Below are 23,112 nucleotides of genomic sequence, written 5' to 3'. Positions count from 1 at the left end.
GCAATGGAAAATCCAGTATGGTTTACACCATCATTGATGACCAGAGTAACTCGAACCTGGCCAAGCCAGTACTGTTTGATAAGCTGGCTGTTTTGGGAGATGCACCAGGGTACAGGATGAAAACATGTGCGGGAGAAAAATTCATAAAAGGAAGAAGCACAATGTCTCTCAGGGCCAAGTCCTACGATGACAAAGTTGTTATCAAGCTGCGATACGAGGGGCATTCAAAAAGTTTCCGGTTATACTAATACGCGGCAATACTAACTAAACAGTTTTATCTACATTTTTTCAAAGTACTCTCCAGCATTATCTATGCACTTTTTCATGCGCTGGAACCATTTGTGGAACATGTTAGCCCACTCTGTTTGTGGTATAGCCTGGATGTGCTCCAAAATTGCCTCTACTGCAAGATCAGGGGTGTCAAACCTCACCCCACGGAGCTTCGACTTGATAAGAGGGAACACAAAGAAGTCACAGGGAGCCAGGTCTGGACTGTAAGGTGGATGATCTAGCTGTTGTACTTTCTCCATTTGCAGGAATTCCTGTGTAGCGTTTGCTCTGTGCGCTGCAGCGTTGTCATGATGCAGCAGCATCCCACGGTGTCGAGTTCTTGGGCGCCTTTCAGCAACTGCAGCAAGAACACAAGGAAGGCAGTCTCGCACCTACCAGGCAGCAGTAACTGTTCGCTGCGTTACAAGTGGAATGGTTGCCACATGGCCCACACGAGAGACAAAAACTGCAATCATCTGTTTGGCGACGGTGCGGCAACGGGCAAATTTCTGCGGGGGCTTTTGTCCAACTGGGGTCCATTGCTGAGACTGCTGTTTTGTTTCTGGGTCAAAACTGTAAATCCAAGTTTCATCCCCACTGACGATCTCCCAAACAGCGTTTGACCTCCCTCTGTCAAATCTTTCGATCATTTTGCGGCACCATTGCACCCTCTTGCATTTTTGCTCATCTGTCAGCATGTGTGGCACCCATCTTGCAGAAACTTTACTGAGTCCAAGAACATAATGTAGGATGTTGCTGAGTCCAAGAACATCATGTAGGGACTTCCCGATGATATTCCAACACTTTCAGCAATTTGTAGGACCGTTACTCTTGAATCTTCCTCTATCATTCTTCGTACGGCAGCCACTTTGGTTTCTGTTGTTGCTGTTGTTGGACGCCCAGAGTGGGGGTCATCTTCCAAAGAGTTCCTGCCCCTTCGAAATTCCGCAAACCAGTCGTAAACAGTTGTCCTTGAAGGTGCTTCATTTCCAAAGGCAGCCTGAAGTCGTTCAAGGCTTTGCCTTTGATTTAATCCACTTTTAAAGTCATAAAAAATCATAGCCCGCCATTGAGTGCGTTGGAGCTCCATGACTGAATAGTGATTACATCGAGCTATTCACATTTAAAATTCAGCTGTGTTCATGTTTTTCAAGCTATGTAAACATAACTTCCAAAATACGTTATTTACATGATTTCATTTTTAGCAGAAACGTACATTTCTTTATAACAGATTTCTTATATCTGGAAACTTTTTGAATGGCCCTCGTATGTAAGAGAGTGCAGCAACATTCTGGATAACTATCCAGAAATTCCAGTCCCAGACGAAGTGCAGGCCTACCCACACCTAAGCAGCATAACCGAGAAGATGGAGCCAGTTGAGCCTGATGTACCTATCGCACTACGCATTGAGAGGGACGTTCTCCAAGGACACAAAGTCTGGGAGCATAATTGATGGACCAAAAAATGCACCATTCGCACGACGTCTTGATCTTGGGTGGGTCAACATCATAGAAAGCTGCTTACATGCTGCAGCAGCCAGCAATGCTGATTGGTGTCAAAGTCATGTCACAGTATCTGAAGACATATTTGCTACCTCTAGTGCAGACAACGTCCCAGCAAACTCCATTTAAGTCCTGCAATTCATGAGAATTCTTACTACAGAAGCAAATAAAAATACTGCTGGCAACTGGGAGATGCCGCTCCCTTTAAAGCCTGAAATAAATCCATTATGGAACAATTGATCAGTTGCAATGAAGAGGTTCCGAAACGTTACACGCAGGGTGCAGTCAAAACCCAAATTAGCAGAGCAGTATCAAGCCTTTATGCAGAACATGTTTGCCAGTGGCCACGCTGAACCTGCTCCACCCCTAAAGGATGGTCAAGAAGTATTCTACCTTCCATTTTTTGAGGTCTTTTATCCAATGAAGCCGAACAAGATCAGAATTGTCTATGACTCAAGCGACAAGTTCCATGCCGTGTCTTTGAACGATGCCCTCTTAGCTGGACCAGACCTGAACAATACGCTACTTGCAGTCCTTTTACGGTTCAGTAAAGAGCCAGTAGCAGTGATGGCTGACATTTAGCAGATGTTCTACTACTTCTACGTCAGAGAAGAACACCATGACTACTTGAGATTCATTTGGTTTGAAGGTAACGATTTGTCAAAAGAGCCTATAGACTACCGAATAAATGTCCATGTCATTGGCAACAAACCCTCACCATCCGTGGCCATTGGCCTTCTGGCCAAGGCAGCAGAGGAAGGGGCAGCTCAATATGGCGAAGATGCTGCAAACTTTATGAAAATGAACTTCTATGTCGACAGACTCATTGGCACTGCTACTCCAGAAGAAGACATTGATCTTCTGAAAAGAAGCAAGTCCATGTTGCCGGAAAGCAGTATCAATCTGCACAAAGTAGCATTGAACTCTCAGAAGGTCGTGGCTGCATTCAAACACAGAAGACATAGCAGAAGATCTGAAGGATATTGACCTCTCCAAAGACGAGCCACCTTTTCAAAGAAGTCTTGGGATTGTTTCGGACCTAAAAGACAACACGTTCCTTGTTAAAGTTCCTTCAAAGGAGAAACAGTTTAGAAAGAGAGGTTTGCTCTCCATTGTCAACAGCATATATGATCCGTTTGACTTTGTGGCACCAGTCACTCTAGAAGGCAGATTGCTTGTTAGAGAACTGACCACAGGAACAGTGGGATGAGACGATCCAATTGAAGACGAAAAGAAGGTGAAATGGAATGCATGGGTATCATCAATTGAAGCCCCGAACAACTTAATGCTTCCCAGATGTTATACTGACTCGTTGCTGGAAACCGCTACTAGGATGGAGATGGCTATTTTTCGTGATGGATCTACTGTAGCAAATTGGTGCTGTTCGCTATCTGAGAGTTTTTTATGGCACTGTGTGCAAGACAGGCTTTGTTATGGCCAAGTCGAGAGTCGCCCCAAAACCAGCCCACACCATTCCTAGACTTTGTGCTGCAGTTCTGGCTGTAGAATTGGCGGAGACAATCCACAAGGAAATTGACATCCCGCTTCAAGAAACAATGTTCTACACAGACAGCAAAGTTGTCTATGGATATATCAACAATACTTTGTGACGCTTTTAGACATATGTAACTATTAGATTAAACAGGATCAGGCAGTCAACCAGCCCCATCCAATGGCATTATGTACACACTGCTGACAATCCTGCCGATTTTGCTCAGAGACCGTCTTCAGCTTCAAATCTCAAAACCAGCAACTGGTTCGAGGGAACAGCTTTCCTTAAGCACAATCCAGAAAGCGGCAAAGAAGTAGTCAATCAAGGTCCTGGTCAACTCTGATGCCTTGCGCTCTTTTTGTGGCCTTGTTTCCCTGTGATCCAGAGTTTATGCCATGCATAAAAAATGGCGTATGGTTGATAGAGAACAAATTTTGTAGTTCACGTTCTAAATCTAATTTAAGTTTAGACTTAACTCAAAATGGGAGGCCCAAAGAAGCTTGAATGCAGAACGATGATAAACATCAATGAGACAACACTGTTGAGATGGAATGGTTTGAGAAAAGAAGCAAGCACGAATGAAAAACTTCTTTTGCACAATGAGTTTGGGCTATATCTTTTAAACTTAGCCGCTAATCATCTACTCCATCGACAAACAGCCGAAACGATAAAAAGTTCTCCTGGACATATTGATCTGCTACACGAAGGAATTATCACATTCCAACCAATGCAATGTAGATTCAAGGTAAATTTATAATTTTTTTTATTTCCTTCGTTCTCAAACTTTAAATTAATTTATAGTCTATTATAATTAAATCTCATACAGCTAAATTTAATGTTGATGTTTATATCAACAATTCAACTTTACAAGAAGAAGAAACTGTTGAGGCACCTACCAGTATAAGTCTCTTCAAATCACCAAGTGCTTGTTCGACAGGATTGAAGAATTGTAAGTGGAATTATTTATACTGTGTATACTGGAATTTTTTATACTATGAATTACTTATACTGTGTAAATGGTATTAATACTATATCTTTTCTTGCTTTCAGAAGCACAAAACTGTAGTCCATGTGAAATAAATAAGATACCTAGCAAAATAGATAGCATAATTTTGCTAAGAACAAAGAAAGTACTTTATTATTAAGCAAAAAAAGTTTCATTGCGATTTCTATTTAATTCTCTTAGCTTGATCAATAATGGATATTTCATTTAATATTATGACATGTTTGCCTGGAGAATGATCACATAATGAATGCCTGGTGAAATATTGTGTTGGAACATTGATCTCATTATTGCAGTACCTGTTGCTGAATCTACACCAAGATTTCCAAAGCGTGCTCGGACATTGGAGTTTCCAGTAACCATGACTTCTGAACAAACAACTGAAGGTGATTTTGGATCAGACACAAAACAATTTACTCATTCAAACGAGGAAGAAGAATCTTCTAAATCTATTCTTGGTAGCACTCTTGCTGAGAGTTTTCATGCTACTAGAATGAGTAAAATGAATGAAAGTTTTAATTCATTAGAAGGGATCCTTTATCCTCACACAGGTAAATTTTGATACTATTCTATGGATACTTTTTAAGTGAAAATTATTTAACTGTGTTAAAAAAAGATATTTTAACTGTGTTAACAAACATTTCAAGTCTTTCTGCCAAATATGAGAATTTTATTCTTGAAAGTACCTCTGAAAATAACCATGCAAAGTAGGGGCAAAAAAAGGTGTGCATTCAATTATCTGTTATTCGCTTGAGGGTGGCTTCATATTCCCCTTTCCTTCTTCTGGAAACAAATTATCATGAGAATTGCTCTTGAATTTTTTTTCAAGGGCTTGTACCAGTTCTTTTTATGCTTAGATTCACTTTCACATTGCTGTGTACCAGTAATCTAAAAGTCGAGCTATGATTTTTTCCAAAGGTTTTTTCAATACCTCAATTTTTTCCTGAAAGAAAGGTTTCGTTGTTAAGTTATTATTTATCTTTAGTTTTAATTCATTAATTTTTTAGGCAAACTATTTAAGAAACCCCACTTAGAATCAGATTCAACCGTAAACATAAACATAACGAGCGTAAACGCTGTAGGGTAAAAGGTACCACAGAGTGGTTCGCAAGAGTTAAGTTCTAGAGGACTGTATATATTCAGAATAAATGTAAGATAAATAGTTTGATAGTTTGACGAACGAGAGAAATATGGAAAGAAATCACCTGGTTGTCTTTAGAAAACCATAAAATCATCAGAAAAACAGTACAGCAAGAATGATTCGAATAAGATTTAATCTTCGTGAGAATGTCAATACAACGACGTTTTGCAAGAGTTTTTTCGAATGAATGTTTTCAATAGTGTGTAGATACGTCTGTGCGCTAGCGTTTAGATAATAATAATAAGTTCCAATTTGCCACACCTATCAATATCGTAGCCTCGTTTTCATGGTTCGCTCACAAACTAAACCATCTGATCATTTGTCTGACAACTCCTCAAATGATTCAGACAGTCAAAGCACTTCCTCAGATGAATCAAGCTCATATCCAGACGATTCAAGTTCTTTGTTAACTTCTGATAGTGACCTTGAGTTTTGGTCTGATGATGAATTTCTTGAAAATCCCGGGAACCAAATTGATGAAATTCATGATAAAGAGAGAGATTTAAATAGGACCTTTTTAGAAGAACAGGAAATGGAACTTTGCACAACTTTTAATATGGACAACACTATTTTTGCACCTTTTAATAGCAATGTGAAAGAAATAAACAGCAAACTTGAGTCAATGCTGCAAGCAATGTTTAAAGAAGATATGGTTGTATCTGATATTGTGAACCGGGACAGAATTATAGTTACTGTTGAAAAGTTGATTGAACTGAAATGCAACATGTGTAATTTTGCCTTTGCAAATGGCCAAATATGCCAAGAACATGTAAATTTTGACAAAGTAATAAAGGGATCAGTTTGAGAAGGGAATGTGTCAAAAAGCACAAAGGGCTGTGGCGTTCCTTAGAGGAAGTAAATGTAGCAAGTCCTTCACCTGTATTTACAAATGACATTTTGTTAATTGCCTGTGTTGTGATGTCAGGAAATCATTATGGAAAAGTTGCATTGCTATCTAAGTTTCTAAAACTTAAGATTCCCAGCCAAAGCACATTCACCAGAAATCAAAGGTTTTTTATCATACCTACCATCTTAGATGCCTGGACTGAGTTAAAGCAAAATACTTCCAGTATTTTGACACTGTACAAAGATTTGTGTCCAATTGGTGATGGCAGGAATGATTCACCAGGTTTCAGTGCCCGGTACTGTGTGTATGTTTTGATGGAACAGTTGACTGGAATCATTATCGATCTAGAAGTTTTGGATAGAAGAAAGACTGGTGGTCACTCTCCGAATATGGAACGTGAAGGGTTGACGAGACTACTAGAAAGACTAATGAAAACATTCAGTTTGTCCGAAGTTGTGACTGATGCATCAAGCTCTATTATAAAGCGTTTATCAGATTTGAAAGGTAATATCACATTTGGGAGGTAATGTCCAAATATAAGGTTAAAAAATAAATGACAAGTTTAGAGGTTGCATTCTATTATTGAATAGTTTTTGAGCAGTATCCCATGAAAGTCTTTTGTCCTGGGTTGGTATAGGTTGCATACAGATTTACCAACTTAAGAATTAATAAACCCCTCTGCCACTCTGCCTGCTCATAATTGGGAAAAACAATTCTATGCACTGATAGCTTTTGCAAACAGATAGATAGATACATGAAAAGATAGATAGGTAGATAGATAGATAAATAGATAGATAGATACATAATTGAAGTGCAAATATTTGTATTATTAGCTCTATCCATTCAATGTTTACCTGTTCAATATTTCAAAAAAGTGTTAAATAAATTTTTGTAGGAAAACATCCAGAACTCAAGGCACTTATGCATAGCCTTGATGTCTGGCATAAGGCTAAAAGTTTATCCAAACAGCTGCACAAAGCTTCAAAGGGAAAAGACTGTGAAGGATTGAAAGAATAAATACCAAGCATTGTTAATCATTTTTGGTACTCACGTCAAGTAGCAAATGGCGACGTTAAAGAAACTTAAAGACTGCTGGTTTGGCACAGTGCATCTTGTCTGTGGAGAACACACATGGCTATCTTCCGAGTGCATGCAATAGACGAAGGAGAACAAAATCCTTAATAGAAAAAGAACCTCTAAAGGGCCTCTAATAGAAAAAGAGCCAAAATCCTTTCTGTGCAAAGAATCAAAAGCAGCTGAAGCACTTAGGTCAGTTGTTTTGACAAAAAATTCCTCGCCAACCTTGAATTTTATTGCAGATTCAGACACACAGGCAATGTAGAAAACTGTAACAGCATGCTCAAAAAGTATGCCCCTAAAAGAGTTGCCTTCGAGTATATTTATTTTATTGCAAGGATTGCTCTAGCGGCCATGGATCACAACCTTCATTTGTTCAGACCACTAGCCGTATCAAGGGCAGGTAAGAAACTTTTCAAGAAAAAGTACAATAGAAGGACCAAAACATACCATGCAGAACCAGTCAAGACTGCAAAGCAGTATGAATACATGACATGCTTGCTTTCACGTGTACTGAAAGCCAGAAAGGAAAGGACAGCAACAGTTCTACAAAGAAATACCATTAGGCAAGATGATCCAAAACGCATCGCACTAATTTTTGATCCGAATGTTCAACCACCTCCATTAGAACTTTTAATTCAAGATAGAGTTTCGAGATTAAAACAGATTTAAATTGATGAAATTGCATGTACCGTAACATTCTTTCAAAAATCAACACTTGATGCAATACATACCAACTTACAAAAATAAAGGTTGACCTCTTCATAGAGTACAAATAGCAAATTTTTAAAACAAATCTTCTATTCTTTCTATGTTTCAAATATTAACATTTTATTTTATTTTTGGGCAGGTATTTTTGTGACAGTAATTTGTATTGTTATTAAAAAAAGGTCCACTGAAATATTATGCTTTATCAAGGCAAAGGATGCATTGTATTTAAGATAAAAGTTTTGGGACTATAAACTCCCCAGTTGCTAATTCTAAAGATTTTTAGAAGTATCTTAAGATGAATGCTGGAGAATAGCAAGACAAATTTGCTCTGCTACCTTGTTCATTGGTATCAACCATCGTGTTTACATCTTACGATGCATCTAAATTCACAATTAACGCGCTCTCTTTTAAATATACAGTCCCTGGTTCTGATTAACGCCACAAAAATTCTCCAATTTTAACTACCAATAAGAAGCAAGAATAACATGTGCATTTTTACGTCAACTAAAGCTAATTAACAGCAATTTTTATGTAGAAATAACGCTGCATGCCTATAACACGCTGAACGCTTATAACTAAATTTACCTAAACATGTATCTGTAGCCAAGTTTTAGAGTAAATAAGCAATGTTAAAGGTTCTACCGCGATCCTAACGAGTTCACCATGCGATCAATCTAAGTGAACCGCAGGAAAAGCAACTAATCACTACGCAATTATGGTAAGAAGAAAAATGCCCGAAAGCAATGGAAAAGTTCCGACACACTCCCCTCGTTGACTCATGTAGAGTCAAGAATAAGACGAGTTTTCCATTGCGAGTCTTTTGCTGCGGCGCGCTTGGGTCTAGTAGCAGGGATTACTGGGGTTGGATCATCCGCTTTATTCTCATGCTCCTTCCCATTTCCACTTTCCTCGTCTATAATGTTTTTCCTCGCCAATCTGCTTTGTACTTCAAATGGAAATAATTTCTGTAGAGGTCTATTTAAAAATTCTGGCTTACCTCTTCCGTTTACACAAACCTTTGCGCCTCTTACTATTCCATCCTTTCCCTTGATTAACTGAACGATCACGCCCATCTTCCATTGGCCTCTTTTCACGTTATCTTCCTTCACTAGTACCATGTCCCCGACTGCAGCATTTGATTCCTTGAATCCATTCTTCTTATGCACTTCTCGCAAATCTACAAGATACTCGGTTCTCCATCGGGACCAAAAGTGGTTTAGTTTCTTAAGCAAATACAAGAATCGTTTGGTATGAGATGTGGTATCTTCATCAAGATTATCAGAGTCACAAGCAATTCCTTCAGATATCTGAGGAAGTCTCCTACCATAAATTAAATGAGATGGTGTCAAAGGTTGATAACCGAGTTCATCATATAAATATGTCAATGGCCTGTTGTTTAAAGTAGATTGTATCTCAACAAGCACAGTAGAAAGTTCATCAAATGTCATTCTAGCATTTCCTAACACTTTTTTCAAACACCTCTTTACCGTACCTACCATTCTTTCAAAATGACCCCCCCCCACCAGGGTGAGCGTTCCAAATTGAACTTCCATACAATCCTTTTTGCTTGCAAATATGGTAACACTGAATGGTCACGTGTAAGTTTATCTAAAAACTTATGAGTAAATTTGAACGTTTGCGCATTGTCCGTATTTATTATATCTGGAGTGCCCTTCAGCGCTGCAAATCTTCTTAAACTAAGAATAAAGGCAGAACCCGTAAGATCAGTTACAAGATCTAGATGTAAAGCTCTGGTAGTACAGCAAACATAAAGCACAATATAACATTTCTGCATTTCATTTGATTTCGACTTATAATACAACGGACCTGCAAAGTCAATACCCACATTAGAAAAGGGTTTGGTCTCTTGTACCCTAAAAGGTGGCAGATCTCCAGCTTGTGCAGACGAATAAGGTTTTCCTTGGACCTGCTTACACTTAACACAACTGTTAATCAATGTCTTAACATATTGCCTACCCGTTGGCACCCAAAATCGTGCCCTAAGTTCAACAAGAGTAGCTTTCAAACCATCATGATGGACTCTTTTGTGACAAGCATGAACAATTAACTCTGTTAATCTATGATGGCTTGGCAAAATTATGGGGAATTTGCCTTCAAAATCTATGTCAGAGTTTCCTAACCTTCCCTTGCATCTTAACAATTTACCTTCCTTAAAGATGCCTAAATTTATAGCAAGCTGTTTATACTTTGAATCCCTTTGCAATACTTCTTGAGCATCAACAATCCAATAGGCTTCTGCAGATAAAATTTCTGAAGCATCTAGTTCATTAGTGTTAATTGGTCTTCTTTCCCCTTTTGCCTTCAAATTTGAGATAAACCGTAAGACCCACGATGTAACTCTCAGCAAATGATCTAATGAACTGAATTTATCAATCTTGATAAGTTGAGACATACCTTGTGGAGTTTCTTGTACCACTGTTGTAACTGCTGCTGATTTTTTTCTCTCAGCTGCAACTTCTTCACTGCTTTCTAACAACGTTTCTGAGGGCCAGTATTTTCTGTCAAGCAAAAGCCAATGAGGTCCATTCCACCAAAGTCTATTATCCTTAAGTGTACTTGGTAGCGCTCCCCTTGAGCCAATGTCTGCTGGGTTGCAGATTCCTACACAATGGCCCCATTTTTCTTTGCTGGAAAGTTTGAGGATCTCTTCAACACGGTGCTGGACAAACTGTTTCCAATGACCAGCATTATTGATCCAAAACAGTGCTGTTTTGCTGTCTAACCAGCAAAAACGTTCCTTGACTTCTACCTGCGAACTCAAAGCTGTGTCAACAACATTCATTAATGTAGCTAAAATCTTAGCCGACATTAATTCAAGCCTAGGGATACTCAATTCCTTAAGTGGTGCAACACGAGTTTTCGCACAGACGAGATTAGAAAAAATGCCTTGATCAGTCTCGTATACAAGATACACCATTGCACAATAAGCCTTTTTGCTGGCATCAGCAAATCCATGTAGAGTGCAATTTCTAACATTGTCCTTAGTGTTGTCATAAAGGCATCGTGGCAAGGAAATTATGCCTACAGAATGAAAATCATTGACTAAGCTTTCCCATTTCTTCCTTTGCTCATCTGGTATTTCATCATCCCAGTCTAATTTTTGCAAACACAATTCCTGAAAAAGAATCTTTGCATTGACTGTCAATGGGCTTAAAAATCCTAGTGGATCAAAAAGCTTAGCAAGACTACTCAACATCACTCGCTTTGTAATTGTGACCTTACTTTCTAAGTTTCCAAAATTCTTTAGGTCAAACTCAAACTTATCAGATATTATGTCCCATGCTACACCTAAAACCTTAGTTTACCTTCTTGTGTTGCTACACCCAATGTTTCCTTAGCATAAGTTTCTTCACTCTCACTATTTGCCTGTCTTTCTAACTGGAACTCCTTCTGTAGCTCTATATTGCTTGATTTCCATTTTCTGAGGTTAAAACCTCCCTCTCTCATTCTCTGCTTTGACTTAATAAACAGTTCCTTAGCATCTGTCAAATTTTTTGCTCCACATACTAGGTCATCTACAAAGAAGCTCTTAGAAAGTTTTGATGAGAACTCTGGGTCCACCTCTTGATAGTTAGACAAGTGATATCTGAGGACAGCATTCAACAAAAACGGTGATGAATTAACTCCAAAAACAACTCTGTTAAATCGATATACTTCGATAGGTGAATTAGGGTCATTTACATCCTTTACCCAAAGAAATCTGAGTACATCTCTATCTGAGGTGTCTATTTCAACATTTAGAAAGGCTTTCTCAATGTCCGCAACCATAGCAACCTTAAATTCACGAAATCTCAATAAAATATCAAAGAGCAATGGAGTTAGTGGCGGGCCTACATGAAGACAATCATTCAATGATGCATAGCTCTTGTGTTCCTTCGAAGAAGCATCAAAAACAATTCTTACCTTTGTGGTTTCGGCTTCACTTCGAATCACTGCATGATGAGGTAAGATATGTTGTTTCTCAGGCACTTCTAGCTCTGTCACCTTGTCAATTATGTGCTGGTCTAACTGCTCCTTGATAATTTGGTCATAAGATTCAAGGACTTTTGGCTCTTTCCTTAACTTCTTTAATTGGCCTTTTAACCTGGAAAGACTAAGTGCAAAATTAGATGGAAGAGGTTTGTGCCCCATCTTCCAAGGCAACTTCACTGAATACCTTTCACCTGTGAATGCAACGTTGTCAAGAAGGTTATCATAAACTTCATCAGTATTCTTAATGCCTAAAGTCTCCAAGTCCCATAATTTTTGAATTTCATGATCCATTTGCACATTTGTCTGACTTGCTAGGTGACACGAGGAATCAACAATCAAGTTTGTATTCACATTGTCAGTATAAATCAAGTTCTTACCATCTAATGGTCCAGAAAGAACCCAACCAAGTTTTGTTTTTACTGCCACTGGTTGTCCTGGCTCCCCTCGAATTACCTTGTCCTCTTGAAATTCGTGAAAAAAATCTATTCCAATCAAAATGTCTACTTCTAATGAATCCTGAAAACAAGCTACATCTGAAAACCAAACATTTGCAAGATGAGCGTATTCATGTTTGACAATTTCAGGGTGAACATTTGAGATTTCAGAGATATGATCAACAACAAAGGCATTTAATTTAACTGCAGATCCCTCTCCTCTCACTGGCAGTAACTTTATCTCCACAATCTCTCTCATGCCTTCATCCACATTGTTGGAACCAAAGGTCTTAATCCCAAGGGGTTCCCTTCTAATGGGCTTTAGAGCTAAGTGATCTACTAACCCCCGAGTAACAAAAGTCTTGTGAGAACCTGTATCAAACAAAACTCTTGCCCTCACTTGTGGTTTACCTACAACAATAGCCTGGGCTGTCTGCAATGCCGCTCTCCCCCCGCTGTCAACCTTCTCTACACAGGATGTGGTGCTTATTAAATTGGGTGGTGCGCTGGGCTTAGGAGAAGTCTTGTCCAACACAGAATTGTTATTACGAGTGCAAATAGACGAATGATGTTTAAATTTACAAAATTTGCAAACAACCTTAACTCTGCATTTAGAAGCACGATGACCTTTTTTTAAACAACAAAAACATCTACCGCTACGCAAAATAATTTGTTTACGTTCTTCGATGTCTTGCACTTTGCTGCAATCCAATTCTTCGTGGTCTTCGAAGCAGTATGCGCAAGCCTTCTTCCAATTTTTATCGCCTTCGTTACCCGACAAGAGTGCACTTGCTGATGTTTTGGTCGGTTGCCTCGGTTTGAATCCATCGTCTCGTTTCGTTACCGGCTTTTCTGAGAGCACGGAAAAGTTTTGTTCCCTAACATTCAACTCGTGGCGAAAAGATGCGAGCATTGTCTCAATGTCCCATTCTTCGAAATTTTTTGTCCCTCTTATCATGTTTAATCTAACGGGCTCGGGTATTTTTTCCATTAGTGTAGGTACAATTATGGTCGCATAACTATCTTGATCTACACCGAGCGCTTCTAAACCTCTGAAGTGCGTTTCAATTGTATCGTATAATTCACGCATCCTAGGAACATTCCTTTCGTTAAATACTACTGGAGCATTAATAAGATCCTTGATATGCGCCTTTTTAATTAACGAAGGTTTTGCGAATCGTTGCTTCAATAAATCTAATGCAGCTTGGTAATGTTTTTCTGTTAGCTCGAATCCGGAAATGACTTTTTTAGCCGAATCTTCAAGATAATACCTTAAATAGGCAAATTTATCGACTACGGAAAGTTCTTCATTTCCATGTACAGCACTGACAAACCCATCCCAAAATTCCTGCCAGTCTTGTGGCCTTCCTGAAAACTTTTTTAGCTCTAGTTTTGGCAGTTTGGCTCTTACTTTCCGGAATGACGATGAGCTACTTGAATTTAAACTGTCTATAGAAATTTGAGAATCGCTTCTTCTTAAATTTGGAGTTGACTCTTCATAAAAAGGTTTTAAATAGTCCTTGATGTTAATAATTGCCAAATTTACCTTTTCTTTGAAGCTACCGCATTCCTCTATTTCTCTAGTTAGCTCCTCATTGGTTTCGTCGTCATCTCTAGCCTCGCTGACCATCAAATTGAGTATCTTCTCGTCGAGTGGTTTCAGGGTCTCTAGTTGTTCTTTCAGTTGAATTTCCAGTTGCCTCAAGCTCTTCACATCGTCTTTGCTGTCTTCAACTCTTGCTATCAGCCTTGACGAAAAACTTCTGTGGCCTCCTCGGATTCTCTTCAACTTCGGCAGTTCACCCATCGCATCTGTTTACTTCCAATCTTCGCTCGGTGGACCAGTTTTTGGGACTATAAACTCCCCAGTTGCTAATTCTAAAGATTTTTAGAAGTATCTTAAGATGAATGCTGGAGAATAGCAAGACAAATTTGCTCTGCTACCTTGTTCATTGGTATCAACCATCGTGTTTACATCTTACGATGCATCTAAATTCACAATTAACGCGCTCTCTTTTAAATATACAGTCCCTGGTTCTGATTAACGCCACAAAAATTCTCCAATTTTAACTACCAATAAGAAGCAAGAATAACATGTGCATTTTTACGTCAACTAAAGCTAATTAACAGCAATTTTTATGTAGAAATAACGCTGCATGCCTATAACACGCTGAACGCTTATAACTAAATTTACCTAAACATGTATCTGTAGCCAAGTTTTAGAGTAAATAAGCAATGTTAAAGGTTCTACCGCGATCCTAACGAGTTCACCATGCGATCAATCTAAGTGAACCGCAGGAAAAGCAACTAATCACTACGCAATTATGGTAAGAAGAAAAATGCCCGAAAGCAATGGAAAAGTTCCGACAAAAAGGTTAGAATTTCTGCATCAATAGGATTGCTTCAGTTCTGAAAAAGTTGTACACGTTGGAGGTATATTTAATCCCCTGTGGAATTCTAACCAAAGAAGCTGATGATCTACAATGACAATTGCAATTGTCATGCAAGAATTTACCTTGACCAATTTTTTCCTTCACATTTGCAATAAACAAATTTAAAAAAGATTATAATGGTGATGACACAAAAAGGGAAGTGTTTAACACAATTTTTGCTTTTTTATATTCCCTATTATATATATAAAGTTCAATTAACCTCTTTATGTGCTTGTAAACATTTTGTTTACTAAGTATAGTTAGCATTAACATAAATTAACATTAGCATATTAATACCTGTCTTGCCTCACAATGAAATTATTTAGAGTTCTCATGAATGTCTGAACCCCATATATACATCATCTTGGGAGGGGTATGCTTTTCTTATCATGTTAACCACACATGATGGTAAAATTCTCCTGTTTCCAGTTCCAAATTTACCATATTTCCACAAGGTAAATTGTTGATAACCTGCTTTTCGATATGCATTCATGGTAAACACCATGGGTTCTGCACGGTGTTTGCCATAATCTGCAACTTTAAAACATCCCTGTCAATGCAAATCTTGTTGAAAAGTTGGTATGAGGTTACACATATGACCCTTCCACAGCACTTGTTTTCCTCAGGGTCAGGCATTGAAAAACATACACCACACTTACACCAAGGCTGAGAGTTTGGTCTTTCTATGGCCACTCCAGGATTAGAAATTGAAAATATCAAATCCCTGACATACTCCTCGCTCCCTGTACCAACTGCTGCAAATTCCACAAAAAGCTGTTTGAGGACATCATGTGAGAGGTCTTGTATTATATCCTAAAGAAGATGATAAGAAAGTTTTATTATATCTTTATTTGTTGAAAAGTGTTTACTCAATTATTGGTATCAAATCCTCAGTAACACAGAGTATATTTATATTTGAGTGCTAAAATTACCTCTATTCTTTGTCTGGCATGATTTATTTCAGCCTCCATTCTCTCTGCACCATCTGCCATATGCTGTGCATTTGTAGCTATAAGGTCTTGATTTTCCTGACCAGCTGATTTTGGCTAGAGAAAAATTGCCACATATTAAAATCACAATGAAATTAGTGCACAAGGCACATGTACCTCAAATTTTTTTCAAGTTCCCTGACAGAGATGAAGCCCCCATACTGCAAGAGCTTCTTTTTTAATTGGTTACCGACTAAAGGTGTACACTTTGAAGTACACAAGAAGTAAACTTTGAAGACCCCTCCCCCCGACTTATGTAGTAGGATCATATGCCATTAATTAACATACATAATTATTATGCTAACCTCGCTTTCGTTTGTATATAACACTTAGCCTATTGTTTAGTAATTCAGTCAGTGATTAACCTCAACACGAGTCGCTCGCTTTTTGTCTTCACTCTCAATTCGTTGACTACTCGAAGTGACAAGGGTTTTGGAGAAAGTCTAACCCCTGTTACCACTGGTGGAGGACCCTCAAAAGATTTCTGGTCAACCGTCGCTCTATTTCTTGTTTTCGACGATTTTGCCGAATACGCTACAATGTTCGATTGCACATATTGTAAAGGAAAAGGGCATTTCAAGCAACATTGCCTGAAGCTCCTTACGAAGAACTGCCCAGTTGATATTTGCCGCGATTTCAATCATTTTCAATCACTCATCATTTCCAAAACTCATGAACACCACCCAAGGAACAAGTTGCCTCAGCCTTTGCCATCCTCCGGCACTCGTGACTCATCAACGCCCTCTTCCACAACGCCAAACAACTCCATTGTTCAGGAGGAAAGAAGCATATTGGCCCTTCCTGTTGTTTGTGCTGATCGCAACATCACAATGCCCGTAGCAACATGCTTTCCTGCTTCTTCAGTTTCATTGGAATTCGCCAAAGAGATAATGACATCCGCTGGCAATAACCAATCCAATGAACCTCTCGATTCTTCACATCACGCTATCCTTTCGCCTGATGGTTCGCATCTACGCCCATGTGGCACAATAACGGTTCCTTTGAAGTTTCCCAACGCAAAAGTCTATCGATTTCAAATGCTTGTTATCCCGCAGTTACAAGAACAGATAATCTTTGGTAAAAATCATCTCACCAAAACTGCCGGCGAAATTTCCCCTGCAGCATCTGAAATCCAATTTCATGATCGGAACATGAACTTTACTGCCAAATGTTGCCACTACGAAACTTCAACCATTCAAGCTCTTACAGCATATTTTGAAGGAACTCAATATCGGACTTGTGGTGCAAAAAAAAAATCCCTTCCACTTCTTTTCCTTTTTTACGTAGAACCGATGGACTGTAGTAGGATCATATGCCATTAATTAACATACATAATTATCATGCTAACCTCGCTTTCGTTTGTATATAACACTTAGCCTATTGCTTAGTAATTCAGTCAGTGATTAACCTCAACAGGAGTTGCTCGCTTTTTGTCTTCACTCTCAATTCGTTGACTACTCAAAGTGACCACTGTTACACTTACGCAGGCTGCCTAGCTCTGGCACTTATTTTGAGGTCTATAACCAGAATACTAGCCTGAATAACAGAATATTGCCTTTCTGTGGTAAATTGTAGGAAATCAGTAAATAATTCGTTTGATCGCAAACCTTTCCATTCTTGCACCATCCAGTTATTACACCTGGTTTCTTCTTCCCACAAAGACACCGATCGCAGCATTTATCTTCCATATCTTTATTGGCAACCGGTCTTCTTTCAACTTTTTTGTAACATGCTGTGCTGCAGATGCAAGTTTCTCACTGAAATTTAGTATAAAGAGAATAGTCATAGAGCGTTCAAAAATTTTAGGCCGCCATGCGTGTACAAAAAAATTTAAGCCGCCATTGGAATTTTAGTAGCGTTTCTATTATTGTCATGATAAAAACATCAAAATTGAATTACCTGAAGTTGTTCATCAAAAACTGATTTATCTTCTCCTGACACATTCATTCTTTCTCGTCTATTTCTCCTAGACAAAATTTGATGCGAAGAAAAAGTCTGATCCAAGTCGTGCTATTTGTTTCAACGGGTTGTTTTGCGTTTATTACAACATGCAATGCATACTGGTTGACTAGGGCCCTTTAACCTGGTAGAGCCAGCTGCGGATTTTGAAGTGGGACCAGAACCTTCTGCTTTCAAGATGACATTGCAACCACATGGCCTTGGCAGTCATAGATTCAAGAAGTTCTCAAATTGGAGAAGATCAATCCCCAGTTTGATTCAAGTTGCTAGAGGATTCCAGAATGGGGACGAAGTAGGCTGGAAACAGTTCAGCTTACAACCAGATAAAGGAACTCTCCAATCAGCATCACATGTAATCTTTGCAACTGTTCAAAGGGAAAGCTACTCACAAGAAATAAAATGCTTGCAAAACAGCCAGCACATTGGAAAAGGCAATGCCATTCAAAGCCTTGCTACATTCATAGGACAAGATGGTCTGATACGTGTCGGTGGCCGATGTGAGCAGCAAGAAGTGCCCTAGAATCAAAGACATCCAACCGTCCTACCACAAAATTGCCACATCACAGACCTGGAGGCACACTGGTATCATGAAGAGACAAAACATCAAGGACGAAGGTTAACAGAAGGTGCCATTCGAAGTGCTGGCTTCTGGATCATAGGAAGCAAAGGACTTGTATCATCGCTTATCAGAAACTGTGTTACTTGCAAAGGACTTAGAGGCATCACCACCAAGCAGAAAATGGCCGATTTGCCAGCTGATCGCATCATTAAATCAATTTGAGGAAGAAAAGGGTGCTACAGAAAAATATTCCGTACTGAAACAGCAAGTTAGCACTGTTTTCAATTCTCCGGCTGATTGAGAGGCACATTTGAACCTCACATTCAGAAGCAAAGATGAGGTGCCAAAGTTGAGGAGATAAACCGAGCTGTCAAACGGAAATTTTTGCAAGCTATCTCAAGTAATTTTGCCGTGATTCTTTTGTTCATCATTTCCTGATCCTTCCTTGCCTGTTACTGATACTGTTTTAACGGCAGCAACTGCTCCATACCACCCCTACCCACAGTTAGACACTAGAGGCTATCCTCTTTCAAGCAGGTTTGAGGAGCAATCTTGTATCACCAAGTCGAAGTTTGAATAACAAGAACAAAGTGACATCATTCTCCATATGAAGAGTTACTAAACAAATCACAAAAAATTACATGGATGTTTCTCATTTAAGAGTTCTCTGTATCGAAATATACACAACAATGGAGCAGCTTAATTGTGTTTTAATGGAAAGCATATTTTTTCGATCATCTGATAATCTGAGTTGCTCTGAGAGAAATCCACAAAGGTAGATATATGTCAGTTTCAAAAACGCAACATCGATCAAAATAAATAAAAATACAACATTGATCATTAATTAGTATCCTTCAAATAGTGTTGAAATTAAGTTATTATCAAGTAATTTACCAAATAATTTTCTTTTGTAAATGTAATGCAAATGATGAATGAAATGCTTAAAGATTGATCAACTCCAAGCTGTCCCAAAGTTTTAGTTGATGTCAAAGCGCCTGTTTCTATATGTTTGCCTGGAGACCCTGCCTACTTTCTCCTACCATATCTTATGAAAGAATTGGCAAAAGGTGGCAGTACTGAGCAAGAACAGCCATTCCAAAGAAAAGACACATCTTGATGAAAAAATGTTTTGGAATTTGAATGTGAAAAGTTGCTTTTTGAGTGGTGAAATACCTTGCTTGAGCATATTTATGATTTTATTTCCCAACATTGCTGGTAATGGGCGTGGCTATGGCTATACCTGACCTTACTTTTGCTAAAGGTCATCAACAGACACTTGCACCATTTTTTAGGAAAAAGCTCTCTTTATTTAAATAAATGAGATTTTGTTGTTATTTTCATGTTTGTTCATTCTTTTTATATGAGGGATATCTAGGCAGTCAAACAAGTTTTTTAAGTGATGAATAATTACGTAATGCCACACTGAAAAGACCCTCTCTGAATGGTCATGTGAGTCACACTTCAGAATAAAAGTACTCTCATTTGTCACCTTTTAATTCTTGTTTCAGCATAGTTTGGCTTTCAAATAAAAGTCCATGCTTTCCTAGAGACTGAAATTGATCAGCCTAGTAATTTTTTACAAAGAAATAATCCTCAAGTTTTGTCACGCCAGTCACAATACATCGGTAACATTGGACTAATGGGTTGGATTTAGGTAGAGAATGTCAAGGAATTAATTTCTTTATTTGGCTACCAGATATAAGTTATAGACATAAAGAATACTAAATGATGTGTAAGAATACTAGCTTCTCATAAAAATGAGGCTGTAAATCTCTTACCATGTTGGTAAACATGGAAACAGGGAAGAAACCAAATCTAGCATAATTGGTAGGTTTGGTTATCTTACAGGCTCGAGAGAGATCTTCTTTTGAAAGGTTTTGGTTTGTGTTCAACCTACATTTTGATGCAAATGGCTCCTGTTAACAAAGAAACAAAAAAACGATTAAGTGCTGCTGAAAGGCAGAAAACAAAAAGAGATAAGGAAAAAAATGCTGCATACAGTCGTAAATACAGAGCTTAAGAGATAAGAAAGATTGAGGCTGAAGGTCTTGCCAAGAGGAAAGTGCTACTTTATGAAAAAAAGTAAAAAAGACACTAAGAAAACAGTCCCACAAAATTTCAGTAAGGTTGACTCCAACCAATCAAAGGAGCCAGGGAGTTACAGACGCATTAGCTCACTTAGTAAAGCGGTGAATGTTGTTAAAATTGCTTCACAATTGTTAAAATTGCCCAAGCAAAAGAGTTTTAGCGATCAGAAGGCTGGCAAATGTATTAAAGGATCCAGTAGAGCAATATCTATCAATAAACGTCTGTTATCCTGAAGTCAGATAAAATTTCATCGATAAAGAACTTTTATGTCCGTGAAGACATCAGCAGGACGTCACCAAGAAAGACAGTTAAATTTGAAGATGGGAAGATAAAAATGCATGAAAGACACATGTATATGAGCATCAAAGAAGGATATGGAATATTCAAGGAAGAAAACCCTTAGGTTAAATTAGGATTGAGTAAATACGCAGGACAGCGACCACCCCTTCACAAGCCCCTTCAAATGTCTGCACCTGCATTAACCATGAGAATATGATACTTGCAATTAATAGCCATGTTGCTTGAATTCCACGTTATTCAAAAATTTTTCTGCATCATCCAGATAGTGACTTATATGCAAGGTATGTGTTACCCTCTCCCGGAATGATTGCCAAACTAGGGATGATTGGTAGGGTAATAGCTACCAGTGTGACAAGGAGCTTGCCTCAAACAACGATATCAAGATTGCAGTCTTGCAAATGGACTTTGTTGAAAATTACTTAAGCTTTGCACAAGATGAGGCTCATTCTACAGCAGATCTTCATATCTAGCGCAGCTATTTATGCAAAGGAAGAGTCTTTTCACCTCAAAGATGTATTTAGTGCTGAGAATAAAAAGAGGGGATATAAAGTATACTAAAGAAATGTAGCTTGTTACAAAAGCTTATAGCACAGAATCATCTGCCAGTGCCAGATTGAGAAAATACGAGAAAGTGATGAAGGTGGAGACATATCATTTCCTAAATTGATTGAACCCAATATAGAAAATTGATATGCTGTTTTCTGGTACCCAACATACTTTTGGTTCCTGGGGCATCCAGTGAGAATCGACTCTAGTGATGGTGTCGCAATGGAATTCCTTCATCAGACTTCAGTTGATGCAAAAAAATTTTAAGATAACAAATGATATTGAGTCTGTATCTGTGTCTGACATCATCTAACATCAAGTAATTTCATTTTCCCCGAAACTTTATGCTTTAGAAACTGCCACTTTAGGCTATGGAAGATTACTTCATGAAAAAATTGTCAAAGCACCAATATTTCTTTTAGGCTATCTTTTGTTGAATGCCCTCATACTGAAACAGAATGATATGTTGATAGATCTTCGGTTTTGTAACTGAATTGCTGATTGCTGATTCCTTTGAAAGACAAACAGATGCTTCTGCCATAATTTATAATGGATCTTAATCACAAATGTCTAGAAGTAATACTGGCTGGTATTCTAATGGAATTTTTTGAAAAGTGTTGGTTTGCTTTATTACATCCTGTCTATCCTGTAATGTAACGCTCTATGATTCATGACGTTTTGTGTCCGCTCATACGACAACTCCCGCTAGTTTGCCATCAAATGACCAACAACTAGCCGAGCAAAGAGTCCTAAAATCTTCGAGTTTCCAATGTTTTATGGAAGAGATTCATCTTGTGAAATCGTGAATGAAGCGAACAGAGCCTTTGTCATTAAAACTGGTCCAATAAGACCTTTATTTTATTTTCCACAGACAGAACAAGCAGGGAGAAAGTTTAAGTTTCAAAGAAAGTGGTATGAAGAATTCAATTGGCTTGAATATTCTATCTCACAAGACGCTGCGTTTTGCTTCGTTTGCAGATGCTTGGTAAGAGAAATTATTTCAATCATGTTGCCCTTCTTTAGTCACTCATTTCTTTGTTTTTCTAGAACAGGTTTTTGAGCTGTTGTTTCCTGAATTGATGAATGTTTTTCCATTTCATTCTAAAAATCGCAGCAAGAGCACTGATGATGCTGGGAGCTCAGATGATGCCTTCACAAAATCTGGATTTGGTAATTGGAAAAATGCTGCAGGAGAGAAGGGGAAACTAGCGAAACATGCGAATTCAAAGATGCATATGCTCTCTGTAAAGCATAGACACAATTTCACGTCAGCTAATCCTATAGACGTCCAGCTTAATGACGCTGCCCATAAAATGAGGGCTAGAAAGGAGGAAGAAAGGATCGAGAATCAACATATCGTTGCGACAATCTTCGATATTGTTCGACATTTGGCCAAACAGAACACCGCTTTTCGTGGCCATGACGAATCAACAGATTCCAAGAATAAAGGGAATTTTTTGAAAGAACACGAGTTTGTCTCAAAGTACCATGCACCCCTGAGGAAATGGATGGATACTCATCCTCAGAACGTTACAAATTTCTCCCACATGAGCCAGAATGAGATGATCAGTATTCTCAGTAACCTAATCACTGAGATTATCTGGAACGAAGTATGTGTAGCCAACCACATTTCTATTGAGTGTGACGAAGTAACTTCTCACAAAAATCCTTCATGTCAATTATACTTCAGTATGTGACAGATTTTAAAATAATTGAACGGTGTATCAGGCTTGTGCAGGTGTGCAGCCTGAAAGGGAAATCTTTTGCTG

At 38.5% G+C, this 23,112-nt stretch overlaps 7 protein-coding genes across 7 annotated transcripts; 4 read left to right on the top strand and 3 right to left on the bottom strand.

Annotated features, from left to right (window-relative positions):
• Positions 1-278: 278 nt before the first annotated feature.
• Positions 279-1,360, bottom strand: LOC148959520 (histone-lysine N-methyltransferase SETMAR-like). Its single transcript, XM_089110122.1, has 2 exons — positions 998-1,360; positions 279-662 (listed from the first exon to the last, which is right to left on the bottom strand). The coding sequence occupies exons 1-2, from the start codon at positions 1,358-1,360 to the stop codon at positions 279-281; spliced, it is 747 nt and encodes a 248-aa protein (XP_088966248.1).
• On the top strand, positions 1,352-22,235 carry LOC135692227 (uncharacterized). Its single transcript, XM_089110052.1, has 3 exons — positions 1,352-4,009; positions 4,564-4,818; positions 22,215-22,235. The coding sequence occupies exon 1, from the start codon at positions 2,358-2,360 to the stop codon at positions 2,757-2,759; it is 402 nt and encodes a 133-aa protein (XP_088966178.1). The 5' UTR covers positions 1,352-2,357; the 3' UTR covers positions 2,760-4,009; positions 4,564-4,818; positions 22,215-22,235.
• Positions 2,022-2,354, top strand: LOC148959519 (uncharacterized). The gene has a single exon (XM_089110121.1). It carries the CDS (start codon positions 2,022-2,024, stop codon positions 2,352-2,354), a length of 333 nt encoding a protein of 110 aa, XP_088966247.1.
• On the top strand, positions 5,699-7,436 carry LOC148959518 (uncharacterized). Its single transcript, XM_089110049.1, has 2 exons — positions 5,699-6,759; positions 7,151-7,436. The coding sequence occupies exons 1-2, from the start codon at positions 6,327-6,329 to the stop codon at positions 7,270-7,272; spliced, it is 555 nt and encodes a 184-aa protein (XP_088966175.1). The 5' UTR covers positions 5,699-6,326; the 3' UTR covers positions 7,273-7,436.
• Positions 8,820-14,277, bottom strand: LOC135695676 (uncharacterized). The gene is made up of 3 exons (XM_089110120.1): positions 11,370-14,277; positions 9,567-11,223; positions 8,820-9,363 (listed from the first exon to the last, which is right to left on the bottom strand). Exons 1-3 carry the CDS (start codon positions 14,275-14,277, stop codon positions 8,820-8,822), a joined length of 5,109 nt encoding a protein of 1,702 aa, XP_088966246.1.
• Positions 15,392-17,600, bottom strand: LOC135692231 (uncharacterized). Its single transcript, XM_089110050.1, has 3 exons — positions 17,499-17,600; positions 15,835-15,948; positions 15,392-15,715 (listed from the first exon to the last, which is right to left on the bottom strand). The coding sequence occupies exons 1-3, from the start codon at positions 17,577-17,579 to the stop codon at positions 15,392-15,394; spliced, it is 519 nt and encodes a 172-aa protein (XP_088966176.1). The 5' UTR covers positions 17,580-17,600.
• On the top strand, positions 22,205-23,040 carry LOC135689271 (uncharacterized). Its single transcript, XM_089110047.1, has 2 exons — positions 22,205-22,328; positions 22,458-23,040. The coding sequence occupies exons 1-2, from the start codon at positions 22,258-22,260 to the stop codon at positions 23,038-23,040; spliced, it is 654 nt and encodes a 217-aa protein (XP_088966173.1). The 5' UTR covers positions 22,205-22,257.
• Positions 23,041-23,112: the final 72 nt, after the last annotated feature.

The sequence above is a fragment of the Rhopilema esculentum genome, chromosome 9, assembly GCF_057945365.1.
Source record: "Rhopilema esculentum isolate cy_ngs chromosome 9, ASM5794536v1, whole genome shotgun sequence".
In the NCBI taxonomy this organism is placed as follows: Eukaryota; Metazoa; Cnidaria; class Scyphozoa; order Rhizostomeae; family Rhizostomatidae; genus Rhopilema; species Rhopilema esculentum.
This window is presented reverse-complemented; position numbering and strand designations above follow the sequence as displayed.

Excerpts from the sequence above, each read along its gene's own strand:
- LOC148959520 (XM_089110122.1), bottom strand. The coding sequence starts at position 1,360 with ATGGAGCTCCAACGCACTCAATGGCGGGCTATGATTTTTTATGACTTT. Across the intron at positions 663-997 it reads ACATTATGTTCTTGGACTCA|GTGCGAGACTGCCTTCCTTG; the intron begins GTAAAGTTTCTG and ends GCTGCCTGGTAG.
- LOC148959519 (XM_089110121.1), top strand. The coding sequence starts at position 2,022 with ATGAAGAGGTTCCGAAACGTTACACGCAGGGTGCAGTCAAAACCCAAA.
- LOC135692227 (XM_089110052.1), top strand. The coding sequence starts at position 2,358 with ATGTTCTACTACTTCTACGTCAGAGAAGAACACCATGACTACTTGAGA.
- LOC148959518 (XM_089110049.1), top strand. The coding sequence starts at position 6,327 with ATGTCAGGAAATCATTATGGAAAAGTTGCATTGCTATCTAAGTTTCTA. Across the intron at positions 6,760-7,150 it reads GCGTTTATCAGATTTGAAAG|GAAAACATCCAGAACTCAAG; the intron begins GTAATATCACAT and ends AAATTTTTGTAG.
- LOC135695676 (XM_089110120.1), bottom strand. The coding sequence starts at position 14,277 with ATGGGTGAACTGCCGAAGTTGAAGAGAATCCGAGGAGGCCACAGAAGT. Across the intron at positions 11,224-11,369 it reads GGGTGTAGCAACACAAGAAG|GATTTTTAAGCCCATTGACA; the intron begins GTAAACTAAGGT and ends TTGATCCACTAG. Across the intron at positions 9,364-9,566 it reads AATTTGGAACGCTCACCCTG|GAGACTTCCTCAGATATCTG; the intron begins GTGGGGGGGGGT and ends AATTTATGGTAG.
- LOC135692231 (XM_089110050.1), bottom strand. The coding sequence starts at position 17,579 with ATGGAAGATAAATGCTGCGATCGGTGTCTTTGTGGGAAGAAGAAACCA. Across the intron at positions 15,949-17,498 it reads GATGGTGCAAGAATGGAAAG|CCAAAATCAGCTGGTCAGGA; the intron begins GTTTGCGATCAA and ends ATTTTTCTCTAG. Across the intron at positions 15,716-15,834 it reads ATGCCAGACAAAGAATAGAG|GATATAATACAAGACCTCTC; the intron begins GTAATTTTAGCA and ends CATCTTCTTTAG.
- LOC135689271 (XM_089110047.1), top strand. The coding sequence starts at position 22,258 with ATGAAGAATTCAATTGGCTTGAATATTCTATCTCACAAGACGCTGCGT. Across the intron at positions 22,329-22,457 it reads GCTTCGTTTGCAGATGCTTG|CAAGAGCACTGATGATGCTG; the intron begins GTAAGAGAAATT and ends TAAAAATCGCAG.